The 14,590-nt window shown below is 41.8% G+C and overlaps 1 protein-coding gene and 1 long non-coding RNA gene across 2 annotated transcripts; both read right to left on the bottom strand.

The window, feature by feature from the left end:
• Positions 1-326: 326 nt before the first annotated feature.
• LOC148651695 (calcium-activated chloride channel regulator 4-like) lies at positions 327-8,902 on the bottom strand. The gene is made up of 7 exons (XM_088597665.1): positions 8,729-8,902; positions 7,540-7,625; positions 6,777-7,001; positions 5,678-5,945; positions 4,806-4,973; positions 4,161-4,391; positions 327-1,645 (listed from the first exon to the last, which is right to left on the bottom strand). Exons 2-7 carry the CDS (start codon positions 7,615-7,617, stop codon positions 1,143-1,145), a joined length of 1,473 nt encoding a protein of 490 aa, XP_088453791.1. The 5' UTR covers positions 7,618-7,625; positions 8,729-8,902; the 3' UTR covers positions 327-1,142.
• Positions 8,903-9,378: 476 nt separating this feature from the next.
• LOC148651694 (uncharacterized) lies at positions 9,379-13,733 on the bottom strand. Its single transcript, XR_015925063.1, has 4 exons — positions 13,048-13,733; positions 12,045-12,188; positions 10,759-10,909; positions 9,379-9,567 (listed from the first exon to the last, which is right to left on the bottom strand). It is a non-coding gene; the product is annotated as an uncharacterized LOC148651694 (long non-coding RNA).
• Positions 13,734-14,590: the final 857 nt, after the last annotated feature.

The raw sequence follows: 14,590 nt of genomic DNA, 5'->3' as shown, positions 1-14,590 counted from the left end.
AAGAACTCGCTTGTACTTTTTAAACAAGGTGGAATTAGCCTCTGCTGTTCCCTGTGCAGCCTGCAGACTGATGCTGCTAGCTCCTTGCTCAACAAATGAGTGGGATAAATAAGTCAGGTCAGTAGATGGAGCCGTTTGCACATTTTTCATCGACTAAATAATACAGTAGAGGGACAGATTAAAAGCTGGTAATGTTAGTTTTACAGTATGTAACTGATTATCCTTGTGAAAACTCCATGGTTTTTGTTTTTATATCGTATATCTGAATCTATAAAAATACATCTAAAACTACTATTTCAAGTACTCCTTCAAAAATAAATAACACATTTTCAAAGATTTAACAGATGTATATTAAAAAAACAAATAATTCTTTATTGAGATACATTACAATACAATGAGTGCATTATTACTCCCAACAAAACCCAAGTGCATGTTATAGAACTATGTGTGTCTCGCTGCCTTAAAAGATATTAACCCATGGTGTTCAAAGCAAGCTTCACCTGAACTCCTCTCTCCCATTAAAAAACAGTTTGCCGTGATCTTTGTAAAAGTAGTGAAATAATATTTTTTTTAGATGAAGTTACTGTTTTCTGTGTAGATTTTTCCCCATCACTAGATGATGGTGTGAAGTGTGTGTCTGTTTATTGTAAGTGATATGCACTGCATATTTTAACAGTATGTGTGAACAGATTCATTTTAACAGAAAAAATCAGTATTGTCAGCTCTTCTACACAATTATTGTACACATGACCCACTCTTATAGCAACAGGCCCTTTAAAAATCATTCGCTGCATGAGATATATATGAGCCACAGGCAGAGATCTGATTTAATTAGTTTCACCAGTATGGTCTTATGAATTCAGGATTTTTAAATAAAGAATTGCCACGAGCAAGAAGTTAATATAGAACAGATCCTATACTGAAAACTTCTCCATAAGCAGAATAATACATTGACAATGACTTTCCCTGCTTCCATTGTTTATTCTGTATTCCTTTAACATTTATCCTAAGCAATAGTAGATTTGGAAAGCTCTGCCCAATAAACAAACCAATACCCTTTTCCCTCACTGGCTATCAAAAGTACCAGTGTTTTTTCAGTACCCAACATAAAAGTGCTCTCAGAGAGCTTGGAGTCTGCTCCTTTACACATTACTGGCCATTGGTACTCTCTCTACCTCCGGCCCGTCTCTCAGTGTGTAGTCGCCCTGCTCTCTCTTGTGCATGAACAGCCCGATCAGGCCTAAAACCAGACACACACTGAGGATAGTAGTGGTCACCGCTATGCCCACGACCGACACACTGCCCAGTCCACCGTCGTTGCTGTCGCTGTCGGAATCGCTGTCCTCGCCGTTGTCTTGAGACAGGAGAACCTTAAGCTCTGGTCCAGCAGGGACCAGGGGCTCTATTATTGCTACCTGAGCTATGTTGGACATTTCAGACATCAGTCCATTTTCATCCACAGCACAGATGGCAAAATAAACGATGGTGCCGTTCATTTGATCCATACCTTCGATCGGGTGTTCCAGCTCTTCTCTGGTGCCCGCCGGAGAGGGAGTGACATGGGTTGTATTCACCTGAAAGGCACTCTCAAATCTGTCTCTTAGGTCAAAAACATTTTCACCCATCTTTATTTTATATTCTGCAGCTGCAAGATAAAAACAACATTTATAATATCAGCTACAATCTTCATGCAGAGAAACCGTGTCTGTTGAAAAGAGATGTAAATCACTGCAATGTCACTTCCTTCTGATGGACGGGAATCTTATCAAGCACATTCCATTGCATTACAAACAGCACAGAAGGAGGAAGCCTGTCATTATTTGTAAACGAAGTATGTCTGCACTCAATTTAACCATGTCATAGGTAACGCTAAACTAAGACATGCATAAGTGGGAGTGAAGTTATTAAAAAAATGACACTTCCAGTTTTATCTGTCAGTATGGACTTGAGGTACAAGAATTTTGCGAGGAGTGTGGAGTCTGTGTTGAATTGTATAAACTAAAGCAGTGATGTTGAATCCTAGTCCTCCATTTTGCAAACAAGAAGATTTGATACATCTAGCTCATTTGATTTCTTTTTGATCGGAGGACTTTATCCAGCAGTTTCTTGAAACATGCCACGGTACCAGTTTGCACAACATGGCTGAGCTGTTCCAGACTCCCTAATGCCAACATCCTGCGCCAGAGCACTTTGGGTGAATGTGACCGATGTACTTTCACCAGTGGTGGACACAAGACTCGCAGAACATTCCATGGGTTCTTCTTGTTTTATTTGAACAGTGTTTAACACAAAGTTATAAAACAAAACTTTTTAAGATAATAGAGGTTCTTAGATCAACTTAAATCTCCACTAACACCCTGATCACTTTCCAGCCACAACTAACACCTTATTTGTACTATAGAATAGCACTAATTACTCCCATATGAGGATATGCACACAAGCCCTAAACCTGTAATATACTAACACACCCAGTGAAAACTATATACTACTCCTGCCGCGGTGGAGGCACAAGATCAGGAGAAGGGCAGAAAGGACTCGAGGAAGTGCAATGTTGACTCCAGCCTGATGGCGATACAGATACAAGGATCTTTCACTCTGAAACCATTCAGCAAGACAAGGTGGCAACATGGGAAGCTGCTTGTCCTGATCAAATCAACTCCCCAGGACGGCCTGGCCTACTCAGGAACAAGGAGGGAACTGGCTCAAGCCATTCAGATTTGTTTTTAGATTTGAAAAGAACAGGACATTGCTTAGTATTGCGTCAAGCAAGAGGCTCCTTTCCTTAGTGATGACTTGTGTTACATCTTGCTCAAATGCAGGACCTTCATTTTCACAAATGTTACTTGCATTTTTATTGTTAAGAAGCCCGTCACTGGAAGAGAAGGTCAAATGCTGAGTGAGTGAGGCAAATAATCTTTTAGATGGCAGATGAAATACTTGTTTATGGTGCCAGACCATCTGAGTTCAGTTTTCTTTCTGATTTATTTCTGAACTCAAAAACAACAAAGCACAGAGACTGCTACACCCATTCCCAGCCCAGTGATTCTGCCTACGCTTGCATATTATTTTCACTGCCCTACGTGACAGTCACCAGGGTGTCTTAATCATAAAGTGATACTGGTAATTATTTATTCAGTTCATTTCTTAATCTCTTAATTGTGTACTATTATAGTGGGAATAATCTGTGGGGCATTTATGTTATTAAATGACTCAGCAAGCTCAATTAAGCCTTGTTTCAAATGCTCACTGGCTTTTGAGAACTAGTGTTGCAATCAACATCAACCATAATCATTTACAAGAAATGGGATGCCCTTCTAATAATTTCAACACTGTATGTGCAGCAATCAGGATAGGCATCCAAAGCGAAACTCTTTCATTGGTTGGCGATACTTCTCACACTGTATTCACTTCTCTCAGGCCAAAAACAGCTTTGAACCCTACAGGGATTCCACTGCTGCTTCCCGTCTATCCGAACACCCTTTCTCTTTTCAAGGTCATCTGAGAACGCTCGTCCATTTTAGACTCCAGCTGTCACCTTTGTTCCAGATGCACCGATCATCTTAAACCACCGACCACCTGCTCTACAGCCTTGTCGTCCACAGTGACTTTGTTACCTACACACCCGCGCTAGGTGCCTGCCCACACATGTCCAGCTGCACACATATGTCCAGCTGCACACACGTCCAGCTGCACGTCCAGCTTCACACACATGTCCAGCTGCACACACATGTATGGCACCTCTGAACACATCTGTTCTGCACTCTGTGGCAGCGTTACCTTGCCTGAGGAAGACGACTAGCTGACCAATCCCGTGAGCAGAGGCCATGTTCCCCATCTCGCCTCACCGTGATTACGCTGATCTTTCTCAGACATCTCAGTACTCTCACTTCTAAAAGCCAGAATGACCTTTGGACTATGTTCCCTCTGTTGCCCAGCTATGAATAATGTCTTTATAAATCTCTCCATTCATTTAAAGATTCTGGCTTCTCACACTGACCCGGACCTCCTCCTCCCCGACTCCCCCACACACCTGGAGAGGCCCCGTTTCTGAAACTGTTTTTGAAGAAAGTGTTTTTCTACTTTCTTTAAGTCATTAAAAGGATTTTAAAACCCCACAGAAAAGTTAAACCTGATATTCTGGATTTTCTAAAAACAATTACCTGTGCCTTTGTCGAGGTCATCTCCTGGTGCTGTCCATGACAGTCTTACTGTTTGGTTTTCAAAAACCGCCATCAAGTCGTTGATTTTGCATGGAGGGAGAACATCGCTGTTCTCCGGAGGCTGCTTTGTGATGCTGAATGTCTGCCCAGGCTTGGTCCTGCTGAAAGCTTCTACCGGGACCATGATGTCCGGCCTGACTGCGGGCTTCGGTGGATTCATGTGGACAGTTCCTGTGTCCAGGAGAGCTGCCTGTTAACTCACTTCACACATGCAGGAGATTCAGGACTTCAGTTCAGTACAAGTAAATCTCATCAGTGTCCACGGTCATTCTGTGCTGATTAGAATTTTTGTAGTTTGTATTGTAATGTTTGCATGAATTTGACAGGAAAGCTAAAATGTTCTGGAAAGTGGAATGTCTGTGAGCTGTATTTAGACCCATTCGTTAACAAATGGGCAGGACTGCAAAAACTGGATATTTCCTGAAAAGATTCAAGTTTTAAAGGTGATTTTTTATATTGACAAAAGACATTCTTCTTTGAAAATAATCAAAATAATTTTTAATCTTTGTTACTTTTTGCTAATGGAACATAACATTCAGCCCTCCATTTTATGAAGTGAAAGATTCGCTTTGCGAAACTGCTGACCGTTCACCAGATACCCTCTGATGTAAAGGGCTGTCTCCCCCACCGCTGCTCCTCGCTGGGCTGTACTGTTGGTGCCAATGACCTTCACTTTGTAAGTGCCTTTGCCGATCCCCCCTTTTGGAAGGAAAAATCCTGAATATACCCCATTGTTTGCAACCAGGTCAGCTCCTTCAAAATACCAAGGGAAAAGTCAAACAAGGTGGAAGCACTTCAGTGACTTCGGTTTAGGTACAGTACAGTTTTTTTTTAATTTAACTCATTGTTGCTGCTGCTGTTCTGTGTTTATGTTCTTGGTGATTCCTTTAATGTCTTTGTATTGGAGCATACATGCAAATAACCATTTCATTGCACTTGTGCATATGACAAATAAACTGAACTCAACTGAGTACTTAAGTAAGATCTTGTTTACAGCATTTCTGTTTCTTTTCTATTGGCAATAGCCAGCCACTGGCTCAGTTTCTGTGCTGCAGTGACGTGCCATCTCCCAGGGTCTCCCAGGACAGATAAGGACACAACCCAGACTCAGACTGCTGGTCCCGGGCCTCTGGGGCTCGTCTGCTATCCTGCACAAGGGGAACCATTCAGGATCCTCATTCAGAGCCTTTCATATTGATCTTTGTGGTCATGTTTACCGGCAATACAAGACACAGAACACCATCTCCACAACTCACCTCAGCTGAGTGCACGTGTCCACATAACTCTATCAGTGCCTTAATAAACATGACACTCCACAAGATGATAAAAAATGTGCAAGATTTGCACAATTTCAAGCTCAGAAATATGTGGTACATAGCAACATTTTGGTCTACATTTAGAATTACAGCTATCTCTAAATAAGACTAGAGATAATTCTCTGTGGGCACATACAGTACCTGTTCCTTTATCTTGCAGTTCAACTGGAATTTTCTTTTTATTTACCTCCTCCACATAGGCTGTGACATTAAGATTCAGGACAGGGGAAAAGCTCTTAAAGACCTCTGCAATGATCAGCCAGGTGTGATTTATATTACTCATCTCCTTTATGTAGGTGTTCACGATTGCAGGATGTGCCTTTGGATCCGATGGTTTTGATGTGACTGTAAATGTAACAGACTGTCGTCTTGTGTGTGTATTTGTAACCAGGTATTCCCACTGGCCAACCTTTGGAAAAACAGGAAAAAAGAGCATATGAGAGAGACAGAGCCTGCTGACGTTTCACAGAACTCCTCTCCACAGACACACAGAGCTCCTCTCCACAGACAACACAGCTCCTCTCCACAGACACGCAGAGCTCCTCTCCACAGACACGCAGAGCTCCTCTCCACAGACACACAGAACTCCCCTCCACAGACACACAGAACTCCCCTCCACAGACACACAGAACTCCCCTCCACAGACACACAGAACTCCTCTCCACAGACACACAGAACTCCTCTCCACAGACACACAGAACTCCCCTCCACAGACACGCAGAGCTCCTCTCCACAGACACGCAGAGCTCCTCTCCACAGACACGCAGAGCTCCCCTCCACAGACACGCAGAACTCCTCTCCACAGACACACAGAACTCCTCTCCACAGACACGCAGAGCTCCTCTCCACAGACACGCAGAACTCCTCTCCACAGACACGCAGAGCTCCTCTCCACAGACACGCAGAGCTCCCCTCCACAGACACACAGAACTCCTCTCCACAGACACACAGAGCTCCTCTCCACAGACACACAGAGCTCCTCTCCACAGACACGCAGAGCTCCTCTCCACAGACACACAGAACTCCTCTCCACAGACACGCAGAGCTCCTCTCCACAGACACGCAGAGCTCCTCTCCACAGACACGCAGAGCTCCTCTCCACAGACACGCAGAGCTCCTCTCCACAGACACACAGCTTCTCTCCACAGACACACAGAACTCCTCTCCACAGAGACACAGAACCCCTCTCCACAGAGACACAGCTCCTCATACCAGCAGCAGCTAAATCCTGTATAAATACCTCTGGTTCTGGAATGTGCAGCCTCGCATACTGTAAATTGTCATCCACTTTGAAGTCCCTCATGTGGTACTCTGTAGATGAGTAGGGTGCATAGATCCCAACCTGGGGTATGAAGTCAGTATTCCAAGTTACAAAGATGGTGGTGTCTTTTGCAATATCGCTCTCAATATAAAACGATCCATCAAAGCTATCATCAGGCTCCAGAGTTTCTCCTTCAGCTATGAGCTAATTTGCAAAAAGGAAGAAATGGGATTAATCAGATGGGTGTTTTACAGGTGCTCTTTCGTGAGCTTCATAGTTTCATAGGAGCCTTGTGCTTGAGACGTGATGAGGTTCAGGTTCGGTCCAGCAATGGCCCATGATTGGGTCAGTTCACAGTTCACGCAGAGGGCTTGAGAGATGCCTGCACACATCCTGACTGCGAGGCAGACATGGGAATTCGACCCACATGTTTCACTTGGTTCAGCAGCTTACAGTACCAATTGCTTGTGTGCAATTGGAACAGATTAGGAAACTAGAATTCAAATAATTAATTTAGACTATTATAAGCCTTGTCAAAACAGAAATAGAAATGATGCAATATTGAACTGCTACACATTTACACTTCAAAATAGTACAAATGTAAAAATATCTAGAGCACATCGAACAGATGTTTATGTGACTTTATAATATTGCTAACCTTAACTAAGCTTTTGGGTTTTGTATTAAATATTGTGTTTAATAATTGCATACTATAAACACAAAATGAATTACTTTGTCTGACCTCAATAGATTCATCAGTTATGCCCAGAAAGGATTCAATTAATCCATTTGACCGAAACTCATCAGAGGCATAAAACATACGTCCACCTAGAAAAAAAAATATACAACAGCAAAATTATTGAAAATGTTAAAATATGTTTGTCATATACATACAGTGTATGTCATACATCATTAACCTTATCCTATAATTATATACTGTGTTTTGAAATTGTTCCAAATGTCAGATGACGAGGATCTGTCAGGAACATGTTGTAGAAAACCCCTTTTTGTAGCTGAGGCCCAAAACACGACATTGCTTATTGTTGGGTTTTAGATAGAGTAGAGAACTTGACACAGATGTATCCAGGGGGAAGCAAATGTTCCACCAGTGTTTTCAGGAAGTTGGGGAAGTGAGATCTGACTGAAGATGGCTTGAAGAAGACAGTCTCCTGTAGCAGTTAAAGTGTAAATACGAGTAAGCTATAACTACAAGGTTCCTCGTGTGACTCCAGGTGTTTCTCTACAGCAGGTGGATAATGAGGGCTGCCACAAAGAGCGTAGGAGAAGCATGCTGGTGTGGGACAGACGTCTGCCCCAGCAGTGAGATCCTGCAGCCACAAGTAGCTGGACCACAGCTGGACCTTGGATCCCACTGGTCCTGATTTTGCAGTGCTCTTGCAGAGGCACTCTAGTGGCTTGGGAAATGTGCAAACAGTAAGGCAAATCATGACAAGTGCAGGTGACGTTATGTCTCAGGAGCAACAGGAAAATGAAGACTAGATACAGGCTACCCCTGGGCCTGTAAGGAACATCACATAAACAGCGACAAAGTTACAGCTGATAGAATTGTTAGGTCCAAGTTCTAACCCGTCGTCTCATGGCACACAGTGCATAGACGCTCACCCAAGTGATCAGTGTGTGCTGCAGGCTCTTCCAGTCATGTTCCACTAGAATTCATCGGTCCTTCTTGATTTGTCAATTTTTTTTCTGCGCCGTCTTGGTTAAAGAACAATAACACACTCTGGTGCAATGTGACAGTCAAATGATTGACCGAGGAAAAGGAAGAAAGTAAATGATTTTCTTCGGATTAACAGCAATTTAACTAATGACAAGAAAAAGAATGTGAAGAGCAAGGACTCTCTTTGATGCTATTGCCATGACACGCCTTGCATTGCCAAAAGGAAAGAGTCTGCAGAAAAGATGAGGTTTACCTGTCACATTCGGAAACTTTTTCAAGGATTCGTCTGCCGACTGTCCCAGAGCCAAGCTGTGGATTTTTGCTCCGCTCAGCCTTGCCTTTTCCAGACACCTGGAAAGTGAACTGTCTTCGCCGTCTGTCAGCAGAAGAATCTCATCTCCATCCACACTGCCATCATCCTTCCTCAGGACCTGCGTCGACAGGAACAGGCTGTCTCATTCACAAAATCAGCAGAACACAAATCCTGCATCGGCACTGCGGGCCATGGAGTGATGAGCTTGTGTAACATGTGACGCCGGAGTGGCGGTGGAGTGCTATTCCATACTGTTGACATGCATCAACCAGCCTGGAGTCTGAACTCATCGGAACTCAGGAAACTAACCCTGGGATGGGAGAGTATTGAGCTGGGAGACCTCCCGGGATATTTTTTTTTCTAGGTGGACGTATGTTTTATGCCTCTGATGAGTTTCGGTCAAATGGATTAATTGAATCCTTTCTGGGCATAACTGATGAATCTATTGAGGTCAGACAAAGTAATTCATTTTGTGTTTATAGTATGCAATTATTAAACACAATATTTAATACAAAACCCAAAAGCTTAGTTAAGGTTAGCAATATTATAAAGTCACATAAACATCTGTTCGATGTGCTCTAGATATAAAAAACACTGATGTATTTATGCTTGTAGAGTTAATCATAATAATTTCTTCTGTGCTTTTCACGAGAGTAAAGAAACAAACTTTTACCTTGTTGCTTCAAGTCCACTCTTTCCTCTGTAAAATGGATTGAACTCATCATATTCATCAAACACCCCCCAACGCAAATGAGCCCATTCATGGACAAACACCTTCCCTGAGTAAAACAACAGCAAAGCACTTACATCCTTTCTGCATCAGGAGAATCACTATCTAAGCAGCATGCTTAGAAACATTTCACCTTCCAGGTGAGGTGGTTTTACTTAGTTGAGCAAATTGTAGTTTTTTAAAAGGAGTTTTATTTAAATATGAAGGAGATCTAAGAGGTTCTAATAATCCTTTAGCCAGATAATTCAGATAAGAACAAATTATCATTCATAATGACAACCTGGCCAAGAGGTTGCGCTGCTACTGCATGAAAGACAAAGCAGTAAAAGAAAGAAAAGAACCGTCAATAAAAAGCACAAAAGAACATGGCAGTGTTAATACAGCTGAAAGCACCCTCATTTGTGAAGGTGGGCACTGTGTAGTTTGGGTTCACTGTGTAGTTTGTGGTAGTAGCCATTGGCATTAGCAGGTTCCCTTAGTAAAGTTCTGTTAAATGATCTAAACCGATGAGCTATTCAATGTTCATAGTTCTAGTGTACAAAGAGGAACAATTGATCGGAGAGTAAAGATCTTCAGAAGATATCAGGTTTCCCAAAAAGAGTTTTAGATGTTATTCTGTAAGCAATATAACTGTACTCCAAGTTAGAGTTTGAACATCTGGACTAGTTGTACATCCAAAGAAACATAAAAGAAGATTTGTTAGGATACCCTGAAGCCAAGTATAGATTGGACTTTAGCCTCTTAATTTATTAATGAGTTTTGAAAGTTAAAATGTTGAAGTTGCTTAGATATTTATAAAATGCTACTTGCTCCATTTTTGCCATACTTAAATTAAACATTTTGGATTGTTCCCGAGGGAAAAGTTCAAATTATTTTTTGTTGAAAAGCATAGATTTAGTTTTAAGAGATGCAGTTCACAGAAAACCTGCTAAATTCTATTGAAACAAGAGTGAAACTTGATCATTAATAATGATAGTGTCCAGTTAAATATAAGATGTTGTAGCAGATGGATCTGAGATCTGAGATTATTTGGTGATAATAAGATGAAGAAGAGAGTAGGACCCAAAACAGAACCTTCATGTACACCCTGAGTAACCAGAAGGGATTGTTAAATTTGTCAGATTTTACACCTGCTGATTGATTGCAGAAACAATCATTTCTTTTTCCACTGTGATAACAATGCAGCCAGCGTTCTTATCGTTTGGGATACCTGTACGAGCACAGAAGTGAAAACTGTTACCTCGAGGCCCGTAGCCAGGGAGCAGGCTATCATTCAGTAGAAATCCAGGCGTGAAGATAATGTACTGGCCCTCCTGTCCACACCCACCATAATGCAGCGTGTAGGGATCATCGCCCTTCTGGTAGTTTCCATCAGCAACAATGACATTTGCCTAGTGCAATATGAAGAGCAAATGGATTCTATCTGTTCTGCCAGTCTTCAGCCACAAGAGAAGGATAACAATGATTTTCAGGTTGTTTAGATAGAAGCTATGAGGAAAGGTGGTGCAACTTGCTGATGTGTCTTGGTATAATACCTAACCTGCACACTTCTAGATCTTTTAGCTGAGAGAGGATCAGTCCTGTCCTGAGACAGCAGTTCTCAGGGGTCACCCTGAAATCACTAGCTCAGAAATCAGAAATCAGAAATGTGTTAGTTTTTCTTTACTGTGTGTATTTATTAATATATCTGATGATGACTAGCCTTTTTTTCCCTTTATTCCCACCCAGTTTAAAAATCACCAGTTGTGTCTCCAGTCTCAGATGTGACCCCTGACCCCACAAGAAGGGGCTCTGCCCCTTCCCCCACCCCCCATCATGCTGTTCATCATGCATCATGCAGGAAGTCCAGCACCTCCTGGAGGGGAGGTGTGTCCCTCAATGAGGCACTCTGGAAGTCACAGGGGTCACGGTTTCTCTGGAGGTCATGACTGCTTGAACCCACCCTCAACACCACTGCATGGGGAGTCTCAGCCACCTGGTGACATAACCCAGGTTCATGACGTCTGCTTCTAGAGCTCAGCCTGCTCTGAGAGTCACAACCACTGCCTGCAGAGTTACAGTGAAACCTACCGAGATCTGTTCTTCATTTTCCATTCAGAGGGAGTTTAAGGAGATTTAAAAAGCCCAGATTGTGTTAAACCAAATTGTGATAAGAAGAGGAAACACCTCTTAAACAACCATCTCTCTTAAGGCAACACCCCCAAACAACACTAAAGAAATGAAAATCACAATAATATCATCAAGCAATTATTTAAGGTAATTAATTAATGGTCCAGAGGAAATCTCAGATGATTCTTAAAGTTTCTGTAGTTCAACCTGAGGCCTTGCTCTCAAGGTGTCCTTTAAAAATTCACAGCTGGACATGTTAGGTTGTGAAGCTTCTGTGGTGCTGCATAGTCCAGGAAGATGTATTATACTATTAAAACCATATCAGAAAATATAAGCTTTTCCACAAACAGTATTAGATTTGGCTTCGTATCTTGTCTAAATCACAGTGGGATTAAATATTCCACAGTACATGCCTACCTGATTATAAGACTGTGTTGTGGCTCTTTTGTACAAATTAGAGTTTGGAGTCCAGGAGGAGGGTATTAAAATTTTCACGTCTCTGAAAAACGCTCTTTTTCGTGTCGCTGTGTACAAGACCGCAGAGGCATCAGTGACCATTTCCTGAGACAAAACACAACCAGCAGATGGAGGCTGTAAAGTCAGGGAGCAGTGAAGTACAGCAGTGCTCATGTTGGAGCACACTCTGTCAGAGGCCTCTGGTCCCAGTCCGGGAGAGTTGGTGTATCTGCAGCCCAATCAGCTCATTATTGGCCCAATCAGACAAATTGAACAGCTTCTCCCAGCTCTTCAGATGGTGATATGTCAAAGAGACCTAGAAAACCACCTGAAATACTGACATCCAGGCTCAGGGTCGGACACACCTGCTCTGTATAGGCACACCCATCATTCTTCCATTAGCTGGTATTTAGTGAAAGAAGAGTTAAGACATGGTGTGTCACGTGTCAGGAACCTGCTTGTGAAGCTCACTGGTATCTCTCACCTGTGTGTGTGTGTGCTGCCCCTTTCACCACAGGCCATATCGAAAGAAAAAAACATTTTTATCAACAGAACATAAAATATAACAATGCTTCTGTTTTTTCTAGAATATAGCACTGTTTTATTGCACAATAAACCATTACTAAGAAATTCAGGTGGGTAGCTGCGTCAGCATGCACAGGCTGCAAAGAAACAAGTAAAGGTTTATACCATGCTGAAAAGAGAAGAAAGAAAACACAACGTTTCTGCCGTGGAAGAAGGCTCCACGGCCGAAACGTTGTGTTTTCTTTCTTCATTACGAAGAAATTGTTAACATTAACATTGTTTTGGTATGGTAAAACAAGCAAAAAAGTCTAAAAAATAATAATAATTGAAAATACTGCTTGCATGCATTTTAACAATAGTATAGCAGTGAGGTCTGCTTTCTGCCATGTGAAGGATTCAAACCTAGCTTTGGTTTCTAGGTATTACTGAAACAGCTTACCTTGATTTGGTCAATGAGCTCTAAAGTTTCTGGTACCTGCTCATGAATGGCAATGACAACATTGTTGTATCCATTGTTCACCAGCTCAACTTTTGAACTTGTCCCAGCGACAGGAAACAGCATGAGGAACACGAGGGTGATGATTCTGTTCAGCATCGTGTCCCTCTTGTGCTTGTAAAGACTCTTCTGTTCTGTAATTTATCGAGGCTGTAGCTCCGCCCAGAAACACACCTGCTCATGTTGCAGCAGCACACCCCTGCCTGATCCACTGCATTTAAACTCACTCTGCCTGGAAGCAGTGTTGACAATTACATTTTAAATGAGAAGATACTGGTAGGTTCTTTTTAGGTTGGTCCTATTCAATAATCTCAAAATGATCCTTAGATTTAAGGCTGTGATATTAGTTTTGAGTGGTGATTTTTATTTCATAAGTTCAAAGTCTTCTTATACTGTTTCTATTTATACACCAAAGTGTCGCTGAAGCCTTAAAGCCAGAAGATCTCAACAATATATTGTAGGAGTGCTACCTGAATATGAGGTAATTAACCTCCATGAATTCTCTCTATATTAATTATGGACCCAATTTAATTAACTCACATTATTCAAATATCTAAATCAAAAGGATATTCAGTAAATGTCTCATGGGTAATCCTTTGGAGTTCATTAAGAATTTCTACCTGTTATTTTAATTTTTTTCTCCACTCACTTCCGGATTGTACTGTCTGTCGACGGGGAGGAGTCGATGAGGATAAGGAGGGGTTGACAGACAGGGGGTGTGACGATGGTGTCCATCTTCCAATGCAGAGCCCAGAGTAGCAAGAGCACCAAGCTCAAATAAGGAGGGGCAGGACTGGGGTCAGGCGCACGTAATTAGCAAAATAAGAAAGAGCCAGAGCGCCCTTAAGAGGAGGGATTGCGATCGTGACAATATCGAATTGATACCATTGCTCCTTTCGGCAAGAGGCTGAATTCTCAGATAAATTATCTGATGAAAACTAAATGACCTGGACAGACGAATGGTCATTTCAGTAAAAAAATTATAATTATAAAAATAGTTATGTTGCTAATGAGACCTTGATCATTTTGTAACTAGAATATGAACATGTTCTAGCTGAAGAAAAACTTCTAAGCTGATCTGGAGATATTTGGTCATTTGTTTGTGCTTTATAGTTTGCCTCAATAAATTTATGGGTAAAAATCAAAGTTAATTATTTTAGGATACTCTGCCATTAATAATATTAAAAATAATATAATCTCTCTCATGTAGGTTCAAAACAGAGTACAGAGCCCAAAGTTAGAATGAAAAAATGAAAAATAAATCTTTTAATCACTGCAGACTGGTGGAGGAATGAATAGTGCAGAGAAATTGTTAAGGGAAGAGCTGTCTGGAGTTAATCCAGAGGGATGTGGGTGACGCCCTCTTGTTCTGGCTGGTGGCATGATCTTCTGTGGTTTCCTTTACATTCTGGTACTGGCCCAGAGCACAGGTGTGTCGATAAAGCCCGAAACATGTGATTGAAATCCATCAAAGTACTGGGCTGTT

Source organism: Lepisosteus platostomus, chromosome 11, assembly GCF_059453375.1.
Source record: "Lepisosteus platostomus isolate fLepPlt1 chromosome 11, fLepPlt1.hap1, whole genome shotgun sequence".
Classification (NCBI taxonomy): domain Eukaryota; kingdom Metazoa; phylum Chordata; class Actinopteri; order Semionotiformes; family Lepisosteidae; genus Lepisosteus; species Lepisosteus platostomus.
Note: the sequence above shows the minus strand (reverse complement) of the source record. Positions and strands in the feature narration are given on the sequence as shown.